This window comes from Benincasa hispida, chromosome 11 (genome assembly GCF_009727055.1).
Source record: "Benincasa hispida cultivar B227 chromosome 11, ASM972705v1, whole genome shotgun sequence".
Classification (NCBI taxonomy): Eukaryota; Viridiplantae; Streptophyta; class Magnoliopsida; order Cucurbitales; family Cucurbitaceae; genus Benincasa; species Benincasa hispida.
In genome coordinates this window covers 50,205,189-50,227,362 of record NC_052359.1, presented here as the reverse complement: position 1 = coordinate 50,227,362, position 22,174 = coordinate 50,205,189, and the positions used below count along the sequence as shown (strand labels likewise).

General features: G+C 32.3%; 2 protein-coding genes, 1 long non-coding RNA gene and 1 other non-coding gene across 4 annotated transcripts; 1 reads left to right on the top strand and 3 right to left on the bottom strand.

The window, feature by feature from the left end:
* The first annotated feature begins 4,085 nt into the window (after nt 1-4,085).
* TRNAE-CUC lies at nt 4,086-4,158 on the top strand. Its single transcript has one exon. It is a non-coding gene; the product is annotated as a tRNA-Glu (tRNA).
* Nucleotides 4,159-5,861: 1,703 nt separating this feature from the next.
* LOC120091555 (probable L-type lectin-domain containing receptor kinase VI.1) lies at nt 5,862-8,659 on the bottom strand. The gene has a single exon (XM_039049647.1). It carries the CDS (start codon nt 8,019-8,021, stop codon nt 6,018-6,020), a length of 2,004 nt encoding a protein of 667 aa, XP_038905575.1. The 5' UTR covers nt 8,022-8,659; the 3' UTR covers nt 5,862-6,017.
* Nucleotides 8,660-12,558: 3,899 nt separating this feature from the next.
* Nucleotides 12,559-15,406, bottom strand: LOC120091103 (probable L-type lectin-domain containing receptor kinase VI.1). The gene has a single exon (XM_039048944.1). It carries the CDS (start codon nt 14,704-14,706, stop codon nt 12,697-12,699), a length of 2,010 nt encoding a protein of 669 aa, XP_038904872.1. The 5' UTR covers nt 14,707-15,406; the 3' UTR covers nt 12,559-12,696.
* A 2,695-nt stretch (nt 15,407-18,101) lies between these two features.
* LOC120091105 lies at nt 18,102-21,926 on the bottom strand. The gene is made up of 5 exons (XR_005485658.1): nt 21,725-21,926; nt 21,225-21,266; nt 19,419-19,506; nt 18,894-19,039; nt 18,102-18,622 (listed from the first exon to the last, which is right to left on the bottom strand). It is a non-coding gene; the product is annotated as an uncharacterized LOC120091105 (long non-coding RNA).
* Between the last annotated feature and the right edge of the window lie 248 nt (nt 21,927-22,174).

Below are 22,174 nucleotides of genomic sequence, written 5' to 3'. Positions count from 1 at the left end.
CTTGGGAGCGATTTCCAACAATGACTCCATAGCTACAACATGTTAATGACGCTCAGTTAGCTGGACGAATCTATAGTTTTCGGTATGTTGTTTTAATTCAATTTAATTTTTATATCACTGATCTAGTTAATTTAGATTCTAAATTATCAATTTAAAATTTTAGGTGGAGAGACAAATTTTGTGTGACTAGGACAGCCACACATGTAATCAGCCAGATAAGATACATGTTTGATCTGTTTCAATCTGATCAGGTACATTACACTGAACCTAATTGATTATTTTATACACATTTTATTGTTCTACAATATAATATTTTGTGTTTTAGGTTATTTAGGAGCCATACAAAATTATTATGCATACTTTGCCCAATTTTTGTACGAATGGTCAAAACATATGGCAAACAATGAGTCCTCTCATATGTTTTCACATTGGTGAGTGGCATCTTCCTGACAGGGTGATTCAGTTTTCAACTGGATATCCCATCGCCTTGTAATACTGAACACCTATTGCATGATATCGGTAAATTGGTCAGAAAAAGTGGCACATTTGGTAGTGCGATGGCACTATCATGCAAAGTTTATTGCAGTGGGGTTTCTATTGAATAGTTTGACGGGGATGTCACTCAATACTACATTCATTGGTATAATAATATCACAAGGCACTATGTCACTCGTCTGGGAGCAGTTGATAAATGAATGAATATTATCTAATTATTTTTAATTTAAATTTATTTTAAATATTATCTAATTGTTTTATAATTCACAGAGATCGAACAACAGTAGACTCTGTGATGTTGCGAATTATCTAAACTAGGTTCTTGCTATATGTAGTGACAACCAAAGCTATATGGAGGAAATACATTATATGTACGATATACCTATTGTTCCTCCACCAGCTCCTAGACGTAGATGACCTGTATGGGAAGAGGATGAGTTTGTAAAGTTGCCCATAATGTGGAAGAGTTGCCCCTGTGATGCAGACGCAGAGTCAAACTGATTATGTTAGTCCGATGATGATTATGCCAGCATTTGGTCCAAGACATTATGACTCAGAGGCTGGTCCTTCGTCTTCATACATGCATGGACATGGTCGGGGTCATGGAGAGTATAATGAATATTTATATCATGAAGCGTCTGCAGAGGTACCAGAACAACATCAAGAAGAACCAGAGCAACCTAAAATTCGAATCGACGAGGACAACCAGCTCGAAATCGGCGACATCCGCCTTGTGGGACACATTGATTTTTGTAATTATTTTTTTATAAATGAGATATTTTAATTTACAATTTTTTATTTTTATGAGATAATATTTTTTTAATTTATTCTTTTTAGAGTTTAAATAAAATAATAAAATATTTTTAGAAATTATTTTTATAAAATGAAAATTTTAAAAAATTAAAAAAAAAAAAAAAAAAAAAAAAGTCAAGGTCAAGGGTTCAAAATTCGACCTACTTGGGTCGAATTTTAGATCGAATTTTGAACCCTCGGCCTATTAAAAAAAAACAACAATATTTTTCTAAATAGTTTTAAAAGTACAATATTTTTATAAATAGTTTTTAAAACTATCATATTATTTTAATTTTACCTCTAAAATTTGGTCCAATTGTTCGAAAAAAATTCGGTCAAATCAAATTTAGATTTTGTTTGATGTTTCAATTTTTGTAATAAATCACTATATAGTTATAGATATTAAAATCTTGAATTTAATATATATATATATATATACAAAATAAGGAATATTCAAATTTTAAAAAATCATTATCAAATTCCAACCATGCGTTAAGAGAAAAAAACAAATGATTATATGCATTTAATTTAATGATAAACTGAACGTAATTATCAAAGCCAAATCTAATTAATTTTTTATATGAATTATTTACTTTTGTAAATCTTGGTGACGTAATTATCAAAACTAAATCTAAATATTTTTAAAATTAATAAATTTTTTTTTTAAAATCTTGATAACGTAACATGTGAGAATTTTTTAGAAAAGGTCTTCTTCCAACGTGAATACACAAAAATAGGAAATAACTCTTTTTATTTAATAATTTTAATGTAAAATTACATTATATAATCTCATGATAATCAACTAGAAATGATAAAAGAAAAAATCAAAAGTTTTTTAACTCCTATATATTTCGTAATTCTTAATTTTAAATTCTATTCCTTCCCTTTTATGTTAGTTGAATTTTAAATTGTCTAATTTGTTTTACTCAATTTTCGTTCTTTTAATTTGTTTATATCTAATTATTATGGACTTATATTCTTTTAATTATTTTTTATCTAATTGCAATCCATTCAGATACGGTGACCTGCACTAATAAAAATCATCTAATTCATAGATATCAACTAGATTTATTTCACCTAATTTTAAATATGCAGTTAACATGAAGAAGATAGAAAAAGTTGTTCGAGGTGAGGAACAATTGAGAAAAATGGAAAATATGAAGATATATCGATGACATGAAAAAATTAGTTAAGAAAGAGATATAGATAGAGGAGTGGAGAAAATTATGGAGATATAAATGTGAAATTAGAAATATGGGGATTTTGGAAAGAAAAAATATGCTTAATGTATCTGTTTTACCTTTTTTATTAAAAAAAAACTATCTATTTTACATTTAAAAATAAAAAATATCAAAATTGTTGTAAAAATTTTATAATGATAAAAAAAAAAAAAAAAAAAAGAAATTAACTTTTTGGGTGTGTTTTAACATATAAAACTTACAGAAATTTATTCTTTTTTAAAAAAGAAATAAAAAAACAAAAGCTTTGAACCAAAATAATAATAATAATAACTAACCTAATAATCATCTTAGGATCCGTTTGGATGGACTTAAGAAAAAAGTGTTTTTGAAAAAATTCATTTTTATTTAAATACTTTTGATCAAAACTATTTAAAATATAAAAGCTATTTTGAGTGGTTACCAAATACTCCAATTTTTTCTAAAATGTCTTATTTTTTAAATTAAACACTTGGAAATGTATTCCAAACATACCCTTAATCATCCTTATACATTGAATAACTATCCTAATATGTTAGAGTAATTGCCGCCATTTGATTTTAAAAACTATATTTTTTTTTCATGAAGAAACTATGATATAATTTTTTACCATCAAGAGCTTAGCTCAACAATCATCTACTAAACCACCATGACGTCTGTGGTTTGAATCCTCTATCTTAATTGTTGTACTAAAAAACTATGACATAATTTTAAAATTAGGATTTCATTAATAACAATAAACCATAATTAATATTTTTAAAACTAAATAATTATAAAAATGGTAGTCAAATTTTTGGTTAATAAAAAAAAGAGACAGTTGCAAATATAGACATTAGACCCAAAGTATTAGCAGATATAACATAATATAAAAAAAAAATTACAAATACGGTCAAATTTAAATAGTCTAGACCATATTATTGGTAGGAGTCTATCAGTGATATACCATATCACTAATAAAAGTCCATCAAAGATAGAAGTCTATCATTGATAGACTTGGGAGTCTATCAACGATAGAATCTATTGCTGATAGACTTGTCTATATTTGTAATTTTTTTAAAATGATGTTATACACTATGTTATTATTCCTAAAAATGCTACCAATTGCAATTACCCTAAAAAAATTGCTAAGATAATTGACATAATTCACAATTAAATAATTAAAATTTCAACATTTACTACAAAATTTATAAACATGTGTGTTGCACGTGATTCCTTACTAGTATATTTTAAAGAAGTCAAAATGGACATACTCAACTGATATAGTACATCTATCATCAATTTCAAAATTAGAAGGTCGATTCTATCGTCCCCAAATTGTCAAAATATATAGTTGGAACTTTTGAAAATACACCAATATAATTAAAAACTTACATAAAGTACATGGGCATATGTATAATTTAAGCCTTTTTTATTGAACAAAGTCATGACAAAAACATTTATAATCGGTTTGTTTTTTCTATTTTTATTTCCTACTGGAGTCACTATCTTGAGGTGGGCTTGAAGCCCATCTATGAGTTAACAAGAAATGGGGATGGGCTTTATTTTATAATAAAATAATAAGGAATAAACACAATTAACAATTCCGTTGTAGTCTAGTTGGTCAGGATATTCGGCTCTCACCCGAAAGACCCGGGTTCAAATCCCGGCAACGGAATTTAATTTTTGTCTTTTAATAAAGAAAAGGAAAAAAAACCTACACTGAGTGATTGATCTACAAGTTTGTTATTCGTACTTGTGATTTTTAAGTAGTTTAACTTTTGTTTTTTTGGCTAAAATTATGAATGAGTAATTAGCTAGAACCAATAATTTTTTATAAAAGTTAGATTTCAGTAAGGTGAAGAGTGTTATTGATGAGATTGTATCTATGAGTTTTTGTTCGATTTTGGTATCTTCATCTCCTCCACCTCTAAACTTAATTGGAGGTGTTGAGACTCATGTTTCCTTAGCTAGATTTTGGATATAGTTAATGATGACATTGTTTCTCTTTTACCCCTTAAGTTCAGGTTTAAAAAACGAAGGCTCATAACTAAGGTTACAACTAGAGTCCATTCCAAACTATTTGATCTTTAAAAATGTTTTCTAATCATTCAAAGGTTTATTCTGGAAAAAAAAAACATATGATGTGATTATAGAATTAAATTTTCGTTGACATGTGGATATTATTTTTATGGGTTCGACAATGACACGAGAGTGAATCAACATTTCATTTATATTGTAGAAAAAATCCCTAAAACACAAAGTAGTAATAATAATAGTAATAATAATGATAATAATAAGCATCAAAATGCCATTAATATAAATATAATATAAATAATACACATATCGGCTTGTTTGAAAATCACAAAATGTTTATTTGCTAATTTAAATTTAATTTTAAATTAAATCCATATATTTTTTTTTTATTCGAGTCCGCACATAAATTGTGTTCTCAATCTACAATTTAAGGCTAAATCATGGACGAAATCCACGATTTCCTAGCCACATGTCAAGCCTAGAAGAACATGCAACTCGAAGAACCAGAATGGGAATGAAAAGCTTTGGAGGTTTCAGAGCGACAATGACGGTGGGAAAGTATCATCTCATTCTTCTTCATATTCCTGCCGCTTATTTATTGGAAGTTTAAACCCTGTTTTTCTCTGAAACGAAATATTTCGGTGGAGCTTTCACCTATTGTTTCCTTCTCTTTTTTCTCCTCCATTTTTGCAGTGTATTTTTCTTTTTCTTTTTTTGGTGGCGAGATTTTTGAATGAGGATGGAATTGGCGGTGACGAGATTAAGGAAAATTTTTTATTATAGTTTAAATATTATGAGTATGATTTGTGAATCAATTTGCTATGAGTTTCGTGGTTGTTAGGGTTTTTGTTCAACGTTTACTAATTTTGTTCCGAGATTTAAGGTCGGGTACGTGTTTTGGGTCTTTCAATGTAATATTACAATGAATTTCTTCTAGTATTTCTAAATTCCCTTTTTTTTCTTTTTAGAATTTGTAGAAGCTATAAAATCTTGTCAATGGTGGTTCCTTCCGAAGTTCTCCAAGCTTTTCTGCTTACGATTCTAGATTCTCTGAAATGGAAGAGGTTGAAAACAGATTTTTTTTATTTTCTGTTTCCATAGGGATTGGAACTTTCTTGTATGGACCAGGTCAATCTAAATCCAAAAGCAATAAAAAAATAATAATAATATGGAAATTGTGGAACACTCCACAAGTTTACTCTTCATTAACCAAGTCATATGCTGATTGGTCTATACGTTGACATAGAGACTCCGGGGTGGTTTAACAATAATCGTGCATCGGATACACGATTTTGCTATCCAATTTTTATCCATACCTTTTTTTCTTCCAACTTAGTTTTGTAATTTTTTTTCCAATATACCATATTTTTGTCATTATTTAAAAAGATACATTATTCTTCAACTTAACCCTATTTAAAACTTTTGGATACGATGCACTAATAACAAACATGTCTAAATAAAAAACTAAAAAGAAAATACAAAATAGAAGTAAATCGTTAACTACCGGCCTGCATCTATGGAACTAGAAGAAATAGCGCCAATGGAGGACGAAAGGTAAGACGTCGCTGAAATTACTTCAGTCATTCTTGAGTTATATTTGGAGTAACTTTGAGAACAAGCCCAGCCGTCCACCGCCGGAAGGTCATCGTCTCCGTGAAGGATTCTTGTCACCTGTCTCATCGTCGGCCGAGCTTCTGGTCTCTGGTCAGTACAAAGAAGTCCTAATTGCAGAACCATCTCCATCTCCTCAGCCTCATAAACCGAATTCAACTTTGGATCAGCCGCATCAAGAATCCCTCCCTTTTCATACTGCTCCATCACCCAATCCACCAGTATGAACTGTTCCGATTCCAGAGGTCTTCTTCCACAAGCCACTTCCAGAAGCAAAACTCCATACCCAAACACATCCGTGCTTTTCGACGCCTTCCCTGTCCGAACCAACTCCGGCGCTATGTAGCCGATCGTGCCGACGACGCCAGTCGTGTGCGATGCTTCGTCGTGGTCGTATTGCCTGGCTAGACCGAAATCGCTCAATCGAGGATTCATGTCGGCGTCTATTAGAACATTGCTTGGCTTTACATCTCGGTGGATCACTACTTGCTCCCACTCTTCGTGGAGGTACAATAATCCTGCTGCAATTCCTTTAAGGATGTTGAATCTTTGTTTCCAATTCAATATGTTGTTGTTTTTTGGATGATACAGAAGAGAATAGAGGCTTCCATTTGGAATATAATCGTAAACTATGAGCAGATCGTTCTTTTTCTTGCACCATCCTTGGAGATTCACCAAGTTCTTGTGTCTTAATCGTCCCAAGCTTTCGATTTCTGCTGCGAATTCTTTCATTCCTTGGCCTGAGTTTCTTCTTACTCGCTTCACTGCAATCTCAATTCCAGTTGAACGTATCTGACCTTTGTACACTGAGCCAAACCCCCCAATTCCAATTAGCTCGCTACTTTTAAATCCTTTTGTTGCTGTGTAGAGGTCTCTGTAGTGGAATCTGTGAGGACAGTCTCTTTCCCAATCCTCAAGCCTCTCAGTATGCCTCTTTTTTCTATACCAGAAAGCTAAGAAAAGAATCCCTAGAATGGCTACAACAGAAATAACTGCTATAAAAACCTTGAAGTGGGAGTTGGGTGGTGAAGAAACAGAATCTTGCTCTTTTGGTGGGTAGGGAATAAGAGAGTAATTCAGGGGAAGTGCTGGTTCATTCACTGCAAAACTCCATCCCAAAATGTAATGAGAGCTTGTTTTATCTCCGGTTGAAGCTGAGAATCCGACGAACATTTGTTCCTTTAGAATAGGTGTCAGGTCAATCGGATGGGAAAGGAGTGGCTTTGTTGGTTTTTTCTGGCGCTTCGAGGGAGCTATTGTGACGTTCACTATTCTCTTGGGGCCATCATATTCAATCCAAGCAATGATACGATCGCCTGAATCAATTTGCAGGTCGTGTTCATTAGCTTCACCATAGTCGGAATAAGAAGCAGGTTTGGATGCAACTGATGAAATGCCATTGATGTTGATCCCAATATGGTTTCCTTCGGTGTTCCTTTCTTCGTCATGCCCATTTACAGTGTCAAATTCAACAGCAAATATATGGTTTGAAGGGTTACCATTGTTGGAAGATTTGAACAATCCAAGAAAGTGTCCACTGTCTACATCTGCAAATTGGGTTGATGGAGCTATGGCAAAGGCCAAGCCGTATCCGCCTTGGCCGGGGCTTGAAGGATCGATTGCAAAAACAAAAGTTGTGCTGAAGGATGAAACATTCGGAAATGAGTCGGAACTTCTATAAAACATCTGGACTGAAGTCGGATGGAATGCGTGGCCGATAACATAATGCGATGTATTGGTGAGCCTCAACGCACCAGATGGTTTCACAACAAAAGCTCCTTCCAGATCAAGTGGTGTATCGTTGAATCCATGGTAGAGAAATGAAGACTGCACAGAATGAGCTAACAAAAAGAGGAACACAGAAAGAAGAGTCAGAGGAGCTGCAATAGCCATGTGAGCTTGTAAGAAAAACAAAGCTCCAAACAAGGATTAAACATGGGGTCAGCTTTTGAACTCAATTGTTATTACTTAATTATAAATAAGAGATATGGAATTGGTCAATTTTGTGGAGAACCCCAGATTGTTTATTGACTTGGGAATCAAAGTTTGAGAGAGTCGCTGAATTTTGAAGGCTGGAGAAGAAGAGCAAAGTCATTGGGAATGAGAGATGAAACGGTTTGATGGGGAAAGTTTGAAATTTCAGAGGTTGAAGACGAAAACAAATAACCTTTCATGTGCAGATTGACGAAGATGATGGCAATGCCACACATATTAGATTTCCAACTAAAATGAGAAAAGATAAATGGATAGACTCATTCAAGCCAATAAGCCATTATGGAGCCGGTGGAGACAAAATAAAGTAGCGTAGTAATGACTGCCTCCTCGACCATCAGATGATTCAGACCGATACCTTTCACCGGTACTACTCATCTGATCAATGATTAATTGACTATAAACACCGGAATTAGTTAATTAGGACTTAATTCATGAATATTTATGGTTTTAAAATACTTCCTACTTTAAAATATTATTTTAGTAAGTCTTATGTTAGTTGAATTATGATCATTTTGGCAGATTAATATTTATTTGATGATGTATTTTAAGTATATCAATCTATATATTATCTTTAAATATATATATAATATATATATTATATATATATTATAATATATATATATATATATACTTTTCAATGGTTCATATTTAGCTATTTTATTTTTAATAAATCTTATTTTATCCAATTGGTTCATTATAAGAATAATTTTCATGCAGGAAACATATTTATAAAATTTATAAAGAAATATTAATAATAAAAAAGTATTTTGAAGAAGTCAAAAAACAAATTAAAGTATGGACTATTTCTAAAGTCTATTGAAATTATGTGGATTAATTTTACAGTTTATTGAAAATACATAGATTAAGATAGATATTAAAAATTAGATATACAATTTAAAATTAAATCAAAATAGTATTTTAACTTCCTTTACATTTTATTTTGATTCCAATAGGAAAAAGTTATTGCTTTTGATAATTGATATTAACACAAGTACAAAAACAATAACTGGGTGTTTGGGATAAGAAGTTGGTTATTATAATCCTAAATTATTATAGTTGGATTATTGTAATTTTTTGTTTGAAGATGTTGATTATTTTAGTTTTGGTTATAATAGTATGTGTGTTAAGATGTAAACTATTTTAGTTTGAAAATAAAACAATAAACATGGTTGCAAAGAATAAAAAAAATGATGAATGTAAATAGTAAACTGTAACAAATAGTAAATATTATAACAAAATGGAATTTTTTATATAGTATTGACTGTAGCTAAGTAAAAAATACAAAATAATATTTACCGTTGTAAAATGTGATAAATAATATTATAGTCTTAGAACGTATTTTCTCAAAAATTAATAATAATAAATATAATAATAATAATAAAAAAATAAAGCACAACAAGACAGATGTCAAAGTAGTAATAATAATAATTTGGAATCTTGATTTTTGGATTGTCCTGTGAATTTTTTTGGCATGCTTTGGATCACCCTCGTTTTGCCCTAATTAAACACAGACTGATATAGTAAAAAAAAAAAAAAAAAAAAAAAAAAAAAAAAAAAAAAAAAACAAACACCTTTTGTAAAATTAACGTCATGTTAACATTAAATAAGAGAATTCAAACAAGTTTTACTAAAAAAAATGTTTAATAAGATATTTGAAAGCTATAATGAAATTCAAAATTTTATATTACATAGATACAGTTAACAAATTCATACTTCTTAATTTCAATACTTATCAGTAGCATAACACAATTACTTAATATTTGAGAAATACAAATCTAATAATCTTCGATAGCACAATCTAATAATTTGAGATGGATCGTATGTAATCACTTAAGTGCAAATTAATAAAATGATGTTTTAGAGAGTTGCTTGTCCGATTTTTCAATGTTCCTCATCACCCGTCCTAATGTGTAAAGAAGAATAAACCAATCGATCTCTAAAATTTAAGACTTTGTTTGATAACCTTTCTTACAAAATCGATTGAATTCTAAACGATTTTTTTTTAAAAAAATCAAAATTTTAAAATGACTATTTTTAGTTTTCAAATTTTAGCTTAATTTTAGAAAATATGTTTATTTATTAGTGAAAGGGGTTCTCGAACTACTCAAGTCAATCAATCTCCCTATTTCTTCTAATAATCATTTTGTCTCTGTTTTTAAAAATTATACTTATCACCTTGTCCCTTATTTTTTGAAGCATAAATTCAAACTCATTTTTCGTTGTCTCAGTGGCAAAGCCAAGAATTTTATACAGGGGATACTATATGTACAAGTCTAAAAAAAAAATCTATAAATGAATATTTAAAAAAAATATTCGTAACTTCATATATTAACTAATTTATTACATTACAATTGTCATCTACGAGTTTTCATGTTTTGAAATTGATCATGACTCTTCACTTACTTCTGATTTGAATAGATAGCAACACAAACTAAATGTAGCATCTTTTGAAATGCAATATTCTAAGTAATTAGAATATTCACTTAACAAAACTATATTAAATTGTCTTGGTTTTGTACCAAAATTCTTAAATGGAAAAGTACAATTTCAAGGCTGACAAGAACCTTTTTGTAAATATGGTATATGAACTTGATCTCGAATATTATAATTATAATCATAAATTTTGGTTCTTAGACCAGGATTTGCAAGTAGTTTTTCTATAAGATCGATCAGAATCCAAAACATTTTTTCTTTGAAGATGATACCTCTATAGTCTCTATTGTTGTTTTTCTTTTATAATATCTCTCCATATTAATTTTGATTTAACTCTATAAAAGTATTAATAAGAAGAATATCACATTTTATTATATAAACTACCCAGTCCTGTTGCTGATAAAAAAATTATTTAGTTATTTATTAAAAAACGACACATTTTTATATTCTACATACGAAATCTGAAATAAAATGTTACCAAGAGTCGAAGTTGAACTCCTATCTACTACTAATTAAATAACATTACACACCAACAAGCCAACACCATTTTTGCTATCCAATTTGAACTTATATATATTGCTTTATAATTTATATTAAAAATTCAAAAGATGGATAAATTGAGGACACATGCCCAGCCCTACTTGGCTCCACCCATACCATAAGTCATCTTCTTTAATTTATTTTTTAAGAATAAGTTGGGGTCACAATATTAAAAAAAAACACTAAATTCACATTTATATTTAAGTGATAATATATTTTATTGGTTACAAAATTCGTAAAAAAATTCAAATCCTTATATTTAAATAATTGGTTTTTGGTTGAATAGGCAAAATTTAATAGAAAGTGCCGACTTTACATATTATAATTTAAAAAAGACGACTTTGAAAACGAGTATTTTAATGGGGCACGATATGCAATCACTATTACATCATCATTTCACTTGAATAATTGTAATTTAATGATTTATTTCTCAAAAACCACCATTTTTCTCTTTAATAATGTGAAGAATAAATAATTAAGCTGAGACTCCAAGCCATTATTCATACACATCTTATTTCAGGCCCATTTTGGTAATTTTGCTTGATGTTATTAGCCGTTTTATTTGACAAATTTGAACACAAAAAGTAAGGCTGGAAAGAAGGAATTCGGAAGGGATATATACTTCTGGAAATTACTTTTTTCTTTTTTGATAAGGGAAATTACTTGGGTTATCAGATATCAATAAGCAATCATTTGACCTTGACTTACCGTATAACTTTTGGATTTTAATAATAATAACAATAATAAATATGGAAACCACGAAGACTTGGAGATATAGTTCAATTTTCTTTACTTTGATTTCCAAGCTTGCTGACTTGATTATGTTAAATAAATATCAAATCAATAATGAGGTACCTCTTTCGTGTACTTGTTAAACAAAAAATTAGATAAAGTAAACTTTATCTATTTTTAATATGTGGAATTTTAACATTCTGCCTCGACATATATGAATTTAAATATAAATCATTCTACTCTTAGATCTAACGAGTCTATAATATCTAACTTTGATAAGTTGCCAAACTTTTAAGTTTGTTTTTAATACATCTCTAAATTTTTTGTCAAATAAAACTTAACTCATTTAACATATACTAAATTTCACAAATCTAATAGACACAAAATTGAATAATTTAATATACATCTTTTAAAATTTTGGAAACCTATAACATAAAAATGTTTATGAACTTATTTTGAGTTCAACATATGAGAGTGTAGAAATTCAAATCTTATTTGTCTACACCTATACCAATTAAGCTTTGCTCCAACGGGGAAAATACACAACTTTAAAAGTTTAGACTGTATTTGGTAACCAATTGATTTCTTAAAATTAAGTCTTCTTTTTTCTTATTTTAGTTTTCCTCTTCCTTAAATAAGAGAGTTGAATTTTTAACATTTTTTTAGTTTTCAAAACTTGGCTTGGTTTTTGAAGATATTGGTAGAAAAAATTAGATAATAAAGTAAAAAATTTAGAAGTAAAATGATGTTTATAGACTTAATTTTAAAAAATCAAAGGCTGATATGTGATTTCCTTTAAATTTGATTATTGTAGGATACTGATTTACATGGATTAACTTAGAAAAAGTAAATACAAAAAGGTAATTGTTTACCGACCGACATCCATTGAAGTTGAAGAGGCAAAACTAGTGGTTGAAGTACGGGAGGAAGGTGGAATAAATTGAGTGAATCCGGAGCCAGATTGGAAGGTAAGTTGAGAATAAGGTGAAGGATCAAAAGAAAGAATTTGGTCTTCTCCATTAAGAAACCTAGTGACTTGCCTCATGCTTGGCCTAGCTTCAGGCTTATAATGGGAACAAAGAAGGCCAAGTTGCAAAACCATCTTCATTTCAACCATGTCATAAACTCCATTCAACTTTGGATCGGCTGCATCAAGAATACGACCGCTTTCATGGCATTCCATTACCCAATCTACCAATATGAATATATCTGATTCTAGAGGTCTTCTTCCACAAGCCACTTCAAGGATTAATACTCCATACGCAAACACATCCGTAGTTTTCGATGCTTTTCCAGTGCGAGCCAACTCAGGTGAGATGTAGCCGATCGTGCCAACGACACTCGTTGTATGCGATATTTGGTCGTGGTCATATAACCTTGCGAGACCAAAGTCACTTAGTCGAGCATTCATGCCAATATCTATCAATACATTACTTGGCTTAATATCTCGATGGATCACTACTCGCTCCCATTCTTCATGTAGGTATAACAATCCACCAGCAACGCCTTTGAGGATGTTGATTCTTTGTTCCCAATTCAGTACAAAGTTTCCTTTTGGATGGTAGAGGAGAGAATCCAAGCTTCCATTTGGAACATAGTCATACACCAAGAGGAGATCATTCTTTTTCTTGCACCATCCTTGGAGATTTACCAAGTTCTTGTGTCTTAGTCGGCCCAAACTTTCGATTTCTGCAGCAAATTCCCTCATTCCCTGACTCGCATTTCTTGTTACCTTCTTTACAGCAACTTCACTTCCAGTGGAAGGTAAGACACCTCTGTATACTGAGCCAAAGCCTCCTGATCCGATGAGCTCAGAGTCTTTAAATCCCTTTGTTCCTTTATAAAGATCTCTATAATCAAATCTGTGAGGACAATCTTTTTCCCATTCTTCAAGGTTCTCACCTCGTAATCTTCTTCTGAATATGGAGGCTAAGAACAAAATTCCCATAAGTGTTATGACAGATAATATTGGTACAAGAACGGTTACTAGAGGATTGAATGTCGATGATGAAGGCGGAAGAATTTGCCCTTTCTGTGGTATTGGAAGTCGAGGAACATTTAACACAGGTGCTGATTCGTTGATTGCAAAACTCCAACCTGAAATGTAGTGGAAGCTTGTTTCTTTTCCAGTTGATGCAGAGAAGCCAACAAACATCCTCTCCTTCAAAACTGAAGTGAAGTTAATGCGATGTGAAATCAATGGCTCAGTTGGTCTGCTTACATTTGCAGGAGCTATTGTGACATTCAGTAACTTTCGGTGCCGATCATACTCGATCCAAGCTTGGATTGGATCACCACTATCCAAATACACCTCCTTCTTCACTTCAGAGCCATAGTCAGAATACTCGGCTGATTCAGACGCAATTGATAGCACACCATTCTTGTTGATTCCAACATGGTTGCCTTTGAAATTTCTACTGTCATCGTGACCATTGACAGTATCAAATTCGACCGCAAAGATATGATTTGAAGGGTCGCCATTGTTGGAGGAGTTGAATAATCCCAAGTAATGTTCACTTCCAGCACCTGGAAATTGGGTTGATGGAGCTATAACAAAGGCAAGGCCATGCCCAACTGGTGGACCCGAGCTTGATGGAACGATTGCAAACACAAAAGTTGTGCTGAAAGAAGAAACTTCTAAAACTGGTTCAGAACTTTTATCAAACATCTGTTGGTAATTAGGATAGAAAGCATGGCCTATAACGTACTGGGCGCTGTTGGTTAGCCTTAGTAATCCAGAAGGCTCTATAGAAGCTCCTTGACCAAGGCTCAGACTTGAATTATTAAATCCATGGTAGACAAATGAAGGTTGAACAGAAAGAGCATCGACACAGAAAAAAAATATCACAAGGCAAGCTAAAGAAACTCCCATAGCCATGTGAGGAGACTTATAAGAAAGAAAAGAAAGAAATCACAGCTTAAGAAGAAAACAATAGTTTTCCATGTACGTACCTATGATAGAAACTTTAATAAATGGTGGGATGTAGATTGGAAAATGGCAATTGTCAGGAAGATGTAAGAGCTCTGGGGCCATCACCATTGCCAAACTTTCCATTGTCAGAGAATAGTAGTTTTCAATAATTTGAATTTTGTGATGTAAATTAAATACTGAAAATGACAGAGAAAATTGCCACGAGAGGTGGGAGATTAATTGAAATGAAACCATAGGAATTAGGAGTGTCTCCATATAGAAAATTCAAGAGAATTTGAACATAAAGGCAATCGCCCTCCAGAGATGTGGTGGAGAAGTGAGTTTGAAGTTTCCAAGCGTCTAGAGTCCAGCCAGCATTGGTTGACAAAGCTTAAGTCTTCCTTCGATTTTCTTTTTTCTTTCTTATAAAGTATTTCAACGTTGGGATATTTCTGATTTTCTACCATCTTCCACGAAGACAATGGCTGGGGAACGGGTTAGGAAACGATAGACTCTCCATCTCTAAACTTTATTATTAAAAAGTATCTGAAAGATCCTTAAGCATGGGTACCTTAGCATTAAAAAGCATATAATAAGTCCTGAATTTTCAATTTCTTGTCTATAAGTCCCAGCTTTTAATTTTATGTCTCATAGGTTTGGCTTGTTCGACATTTTAAAGAATTTACGAGCTTAACCGACACAAAATTGAAAGCTTAATACTATATTAGATATAAAATTCAATTTTATGTCTAATATATTTTTTAATTTTAAAAAATGTTGAATATATCAATGACCTATTTGATACTTAAAATGTATGGATCTACGAAACAAAAATTTAAAGTATAAAGATCTATTATATACTTTTTAAAATTCAAGGACCTAATAAACAAAAGAACTAAACTTGTAATTTAACTTGAATCTAATTACTTAAGAAATCATGGTATCAATGTGAAAAGACTTTCATTTTTCATCTATTTTTTTAGAAAAAACATAAATATATCAAATTTTATTTTATTTTAACGAAAAAGTCAGTATTAAGAAAGAAAGAAAGAAAAATCAAATATGTTCGGTAACTGTTTTTTTATTTTCCTAAAATAAAAAAATTAAGAGTCGGTTTGATAATTGTTTTCAATTTTTTCATTCACAAAAAGGACAAAATTATTTCTACAATACAACTCCAAGAAACTTTGATTGTCATAAATAATCAAACACCTAGTATAATTAATTTGCAAAACCAGCCGACTGAAACATGAGTTATTGCAGAGGTAATATATAGCTAAAAATTAAGCATGACAGACTTGTCAAAGACATCATTTACTCTTTCTAGCACTGACCTTGTACAGATCCATCGTCCAAGATCCCAGTCTGAGAATTGAGAAGGGTAGAAAGTCTTTTGTGAAGGAACTCTTAAACAAAAGTATCCATGAACGCGTTTGGATCTTTCCTATTTCATTGTGGCCAAATTACCACACACACATTCTAACAAACAGTTATGTAATTTAACACTAATTATAGGCATGCTTTCAGAAATAAAATACAAGAGATTAAGTTCACATACCAGTTGAAGACTGTCTTCACTTCGAACTCAACCTAGCAGAAGCTAACCTCTACGTTCTTTATCGTCCAGCAAACAGTTGGCTACCAGCAACACAATCGTCTGCACGAACAAGCAAGAGCGGAGACGACACTACCACTTAGAACCCTTGATATTCTCGGAGTGAGAATCCAAAGAGTGGTCTTTGATGGAGTTAGTAGAGGAATGAGGAAAGGGATGATCGTGTAGAACGATAAGCAAGTGGGAGAAAGCTATCGTATAGCGGATGCTTATCGTTTAGAGAAAGTTACATGATCGTGTAGGTTTTACTAAGTGATCGTTTAGTATTTAGTAAGCAATCGTTTAGAAAACTCAGCAAGCTAAGCAATCGTTTAGAGAATACGTGTGATCATTTAGTACGCGAGGCGTGCGATCGTTTAGGCGATAAGGCACTATCGTATAGGCTCTTAACTAAGCGATCGATACGTTTTCACACCTTTTGCGATTTTTTCAGACTCTTCACAAAATGAAACCAATTTTCATTTTATTCTTCAGTTATAATAACCGAATAAGATTTTCCCACTAACGCACGATTGAGGAGAAGTTTCCAGCCAATTATCACATAATTAACCAATTAATTAATAAATTAATATAATCATATTATATTCTTAACATATAGTTTGATATCATATATGTACTATAGTAATTTTTCCTCTACTTGATATAAATCATATTTATATCAATTTCCTCCAAAATAATATCATATATAATTAACCAGTTCAACTATATCATATATAATCGAACTCCCTCTTATCAATTTGAACATTTCAAACTGACCCAAAAACTAATTCTCGGCTTTATCCAAGCTACCTGGGGGACCTTATGGACCTGTGGCTCCAACGGTACATGAATAGCTGACTAAACTCTTTAGCCACGAGATCTACCATCCATTAACTGTCAGACATTTCACTAAAGACCATCAACTGAACTCTTCTTACCACAAATATATTTTTGTGTCCATCGAATATAACCAATCATGAGTACGATGACCCTTCACAGATGCTCGTAAGTACAGCTGGGTCAATTTACCGTTTTGTCTCTGTAGTTACATCTCACTCCTTAACTACCACTGATTCCTCTAATAAACAATACAACATAGTCCAACTATGTGTGAACACCTCTCGGGCTAAGAGAAGGTGCGCGGCGCCACATCGTTCAAGCCCTGGAATCAGCCCTTAAAGAAGCTATCTATCTACTTACCACTGCCTCGGGGAATAAGTGAATTTCATCTTGTGTAACTGAGTTCACAGGTCCCAAATCAAACGAATCCCCAAAATGGTAGGTTTGAATCGGCAACCTAGCCACTCGCACCCATACAAATCAAAGGACCGCCCTCAATGTCAGGAGTTCCCAACTCACTCAGGATTGAGGTCGTGTTACCTATGGGGATCCTAGTGAAGTGAAATATCTGTCATGAACGGTGTTATATAACGAGACGTTAACACTTCGCGGTCAGGTCTTATACAAACTTTTTGTATAGGACGCCCCCGCTCGCATGTCCCCTACACGAATGATCAGGATCAGACCATCTGTGATAAGTCATAACACTTGTGACCATTCCACAAAGCAGACCACATCCGTAGCATTACCAAGATAAGGTTTCCTTCCTATATACATATACTACAGACCATTTTGGTTATCACTCAAGACATGATCTACTTGTATGTTACCACCTACATGTTTAAGTTACATACTGATAACCAAATATTTTATGTTTATTGGTTTGTGGTAAAGCAAATAAAACAAACAACTTAGCAAAAACAAGATAGAAGTAAAATATCATATATTATACAACACAAGCATTCGTACAAACTGTTTACAAACTATAGGACACGAGACTTTAGGGCATCAACCCCAACACTTTGATCATTCTCCACGTTGAATAACCCTTTTTTTTCTCTGACAGAGATACAATGGGACATGAGAAGATTTAAATTCGAAAGGAGAATGTTAAATAATTGTATAGACATGGACAAGAAAATACATATTCAAAAGAAAAAGTAATGAAAACCACCTATAATCTATTTAATAATACTACTAGAGTAAAATTGAAAAGGTTCAATTGAATATATATCCAATAATGTCATTGAAATCATAGAATAAAGTAATTGTGATTTAACATTAAAAAATATTAACTTTTGGTTTCTTCTGAAGGTTAAATATTCACATTAATCTACCAAATTATAGAATTCACTTGGCACCATTCAATTGAAAAATTACCTCTTTCAAGAATCCCAATACAGTAACAGTTCCTCTCCAGTGAACTACTTGCCGTATGCCCCACCTAATCTGCAAAGAAAACATTGGCTTCACCTAATCGCTCATTTAGATTATTCTCTTGTTTTATTTATATAGACTGTCTTTTATTTTCAATTGAAAAGTCTTTGTTTCTTATAATACATACACACGCACTTTATTTTCATTTTCTCCATCATCTCTTATAAACTATTGGAAACTACAGCATCGTTAGCATTAGCAGGGAAGAAACGTTACTCGTGGTTGTTTCTATAAAGTCACACTTTCGCATTCCAGCTAATTAAATGTACAGAACAAAACTCACCTGTTTCAATGCCTTTCCCCACCAATAGCAAATAAATTGTTTCCAACGGTAACTGCTCCTCCCAGCCCCGGGCTTCCCTTTTCCACATTCAAAGGGCATAAGGTTGATTCATTATTCTCCAGGATATATAGCTAACCTTTTTTTTCCTGAGAAACATACATTCCTTCATATCATTCCATAGAAAGCATTAAATTACAAAAGCAGGCAACCCAGTTCCAAGTAGGTTTTATAATGAACTTCAATCACAAAAGAATGGAAATGTGAGAAATTATTTGGTTACCATTTTGAAAGGGTTAAATCACTTTTGTTGGATAAAATCACTCCAAAACATGGTTTTACTAAGTCAAGATCAATTTATTATTTGATTTTACACTGTTAAACATGATACTCTACGATCAAAATTGACTTTTAACAATTTAAAGCATGTTTTGGAATGTATTAAACATGACTAAAGTAATATTAATCACTTCCAATCACTCCAAGACATGCTCTAAGACATCCTAGAAAAACAGGATAAGCCCGTACCTGTAATATACCATGCACCACCAAAAACATAAAGCATTTAAGTTTTGACATATGACTCTTTAACTCTTGGACATCCTTCTGCCTCCAACTGCGAAAAGAAGTTGAAAGTTGAAACTCCTCCCATAAAAGTCATAAAATATAAGTTAGGGAGAGTTGTTTTCTGCCCTAAACCATTTTAAACCATTTTCATCTTTTGATAACAATGGGTGTTTGATATCAAGACTAATTAAAAAGAAATTATTTAAAGCACAAGCAGGACCAAGATTGTTCAACCCTCATCCTCACGAGAGCAAGCATCCTCTTGCAAACCTTCAACAAGTCCTTCACTAGCAGGCTTCTCTTCAAAATGTCTAATCAAGGCAATTACAAAGTCACCAATTAAACCTCTCGGCTTAAAACTTGGATGGCCTCAAGATAAGAAATTACAGAGACAATATTTACTTGTTTCTTTTAATTCCTCATACCATGTTTGGAGAACCACCATTCTCTTAATGGTCCATGACTCCAAGTTACAATCAACTTCTCTCGATATTGCTCAAAATTCCACACAGGCCTATCCTCTTTCCTACCTACTCTAAATTACAGAACCTAATACGTTTAACCAAATCTCAAAATCGAAATTCCAATACCTTTAAATTCAACAAAATATTTATGTAACGAAGACCAAAAAGATCCCACTTCAGTCTATTTATTTTCCTTCAAATTCTAAGCTGACTTTATCCACTTCTATCAACTTGATGAAATTGACCCATGATTGAAAATAGTATCTTAACGTCCTTCCCCTATCAAATACTAGCAAACCCATTATTTTCGTTATTCCTCAAAGTACAGGTTCTTTCAAACTTCAAGCTGTCTTCTCGCACACTTGTATCAACAGATTCTAACTTAAACCATTGAGATAGACATCATCTTCACATATTCCCTCATTATGTTTTCTAGTCAATCTTTCCTTGTCCTCAAAGCTCTTTAAATTCAAGACTCCAAGAGTCCTAAATTACACTCATGTCCACAAAACTCCATAATTCCAATACTTTCTCTCTTTTTTTTTTTCAATTAATTACATGATTCCCAATCATGTAACCATGGTTACCATCCCCCGCACGACAAAACAATCAAAGAAAAGCCTGTCAGTTGAAGATTCCCAAAGATCCAAAGCCATCCTCTGGCAACTCTTTCTTTATTACCCTTAACTACTATACCACTTAAATTTCTCCAAATCTCAGAATCACAATTGTGATACCTTTAAATTCCACAAAATATTTAACACACCATAGGCTTTAAAAGCTTTCACTAACTACATAAGAATGAAGGTACTCCGTACAATGTGTGTAAACTTAGCAATAATGGAAGTTTTGTTTTCTTTCTTTGTCATATCTATGAAAATAGGTGAAGCTATTGATGAAGGCAACAATTAGTAAGTAGTCAGACGACTCAGAACCCACATTAGAATGAACAAATTTGCCAACCCGATATGTTGATCTCAAGGCTTTGATGATTATTGCATTAATTTGCATAGTTAAAAATTTTAAATATTAATATGAATGAAAAACTCAGTCTAGATAAAATGTAATATCAAAAAAGAGAAGTTTTGAGGTTTAGAGAGTTCAAATCTTTGCAGTCTCTTTGAATTCCATGTTCATTAGTATTAAATCCTATACACCGTAGGCGCACATATCATGAATCAAGATCAATATCAATAGTGGATCGAAAAATAAATTCACCCTAAACTAACAAGTTTGTGCACTTCCTATTTATGTGGATACACACATCTCTTTCAAAAACATAACATGGATTTTATTTACTTACTCCAGGTCTTGAACGGACATAACGAACTTGAAATGAGGCACCCTGTATGGAAGAAAAGACATCTATTACCAACTTGAATGATCAGAAAAGATCATACTTCCCAAATATTAAAGACGAAAAAAATCGAATGATCTTTTTTACATCATAATACCAAAAGGCAGAGCACTGGGGAAAAAGCTGCACTTCTTAAATTACCGTGATTATCTAACTGATACGAACCGGTGTCTGAGCATACATCCGAAATTGCATAAAAAGAAATACGTAGCTCGCTAATCGCTAATGATTCCTTTATCATCTCAGAGGCAACAAATCCACTAGCATTACTAGGCTGACCAAACTTGGAACAATTAAATTATACACGCGTCGACTACCATTAGTTTTTCGAGCCCTAAGAGCCTAAAACCAGAAATCAATAGCCTCTAAAACTATAAAACGAGAGTAATGTACAGCATTTCCAATCTAAACCAATCAAATGAGGTTTTCAATATCTGAACACTTACCCTAGCTCTTTGGCGATCGATTCATATGAAGACCTCGCCGTCCGAACAAAGACTATTCACAGCGATGAATTCAGATAGAATCGTCACTTTCTGCTTACTCTTCCTTAAACGTAGTTGAAAATGAAAATTCCCTTTCACCGTCTCGAAAACTCTCTCACTTGATCGCGAGAGACAAATATGAACTGCGCATTTGCCGCGAAAAACTCAAAATAACGCTGCTGGATGACCTTTTTTTTTTTTTTTTTCCAAAATCTCAAATTATCCATTTTTTTAAAATTAATATCAATGGACCATCGGCTGACATTATCATCCTACCAAATTACGTAAATTGCCTTTACCTCTTCATCTTCCTACCTTTTTACTGAAAACCAACCAATACTAAAAACTTTTCATTTGAATTTGTCAGGGCTAACGGCTTCGTATCGCTCATAAACTAAAGACTCTTTAGAA

Coding starts and splice junctions, on each gene's coding strand:
- LOC120091555 (XM_039049647.1), bottom strand. CDS start 8,021: ATGGCTATTGCAGCTCCTCTGACTCTTCTTTCTGTGTTCCTCTTTTTG.
- LOC120091103 (XM_039048944.1), bottom strand. CDS start 14,706: ATGGCTATGGGAGTTTCTTTAGCTTGCCTTGTGATATTTTTTTTCTGT.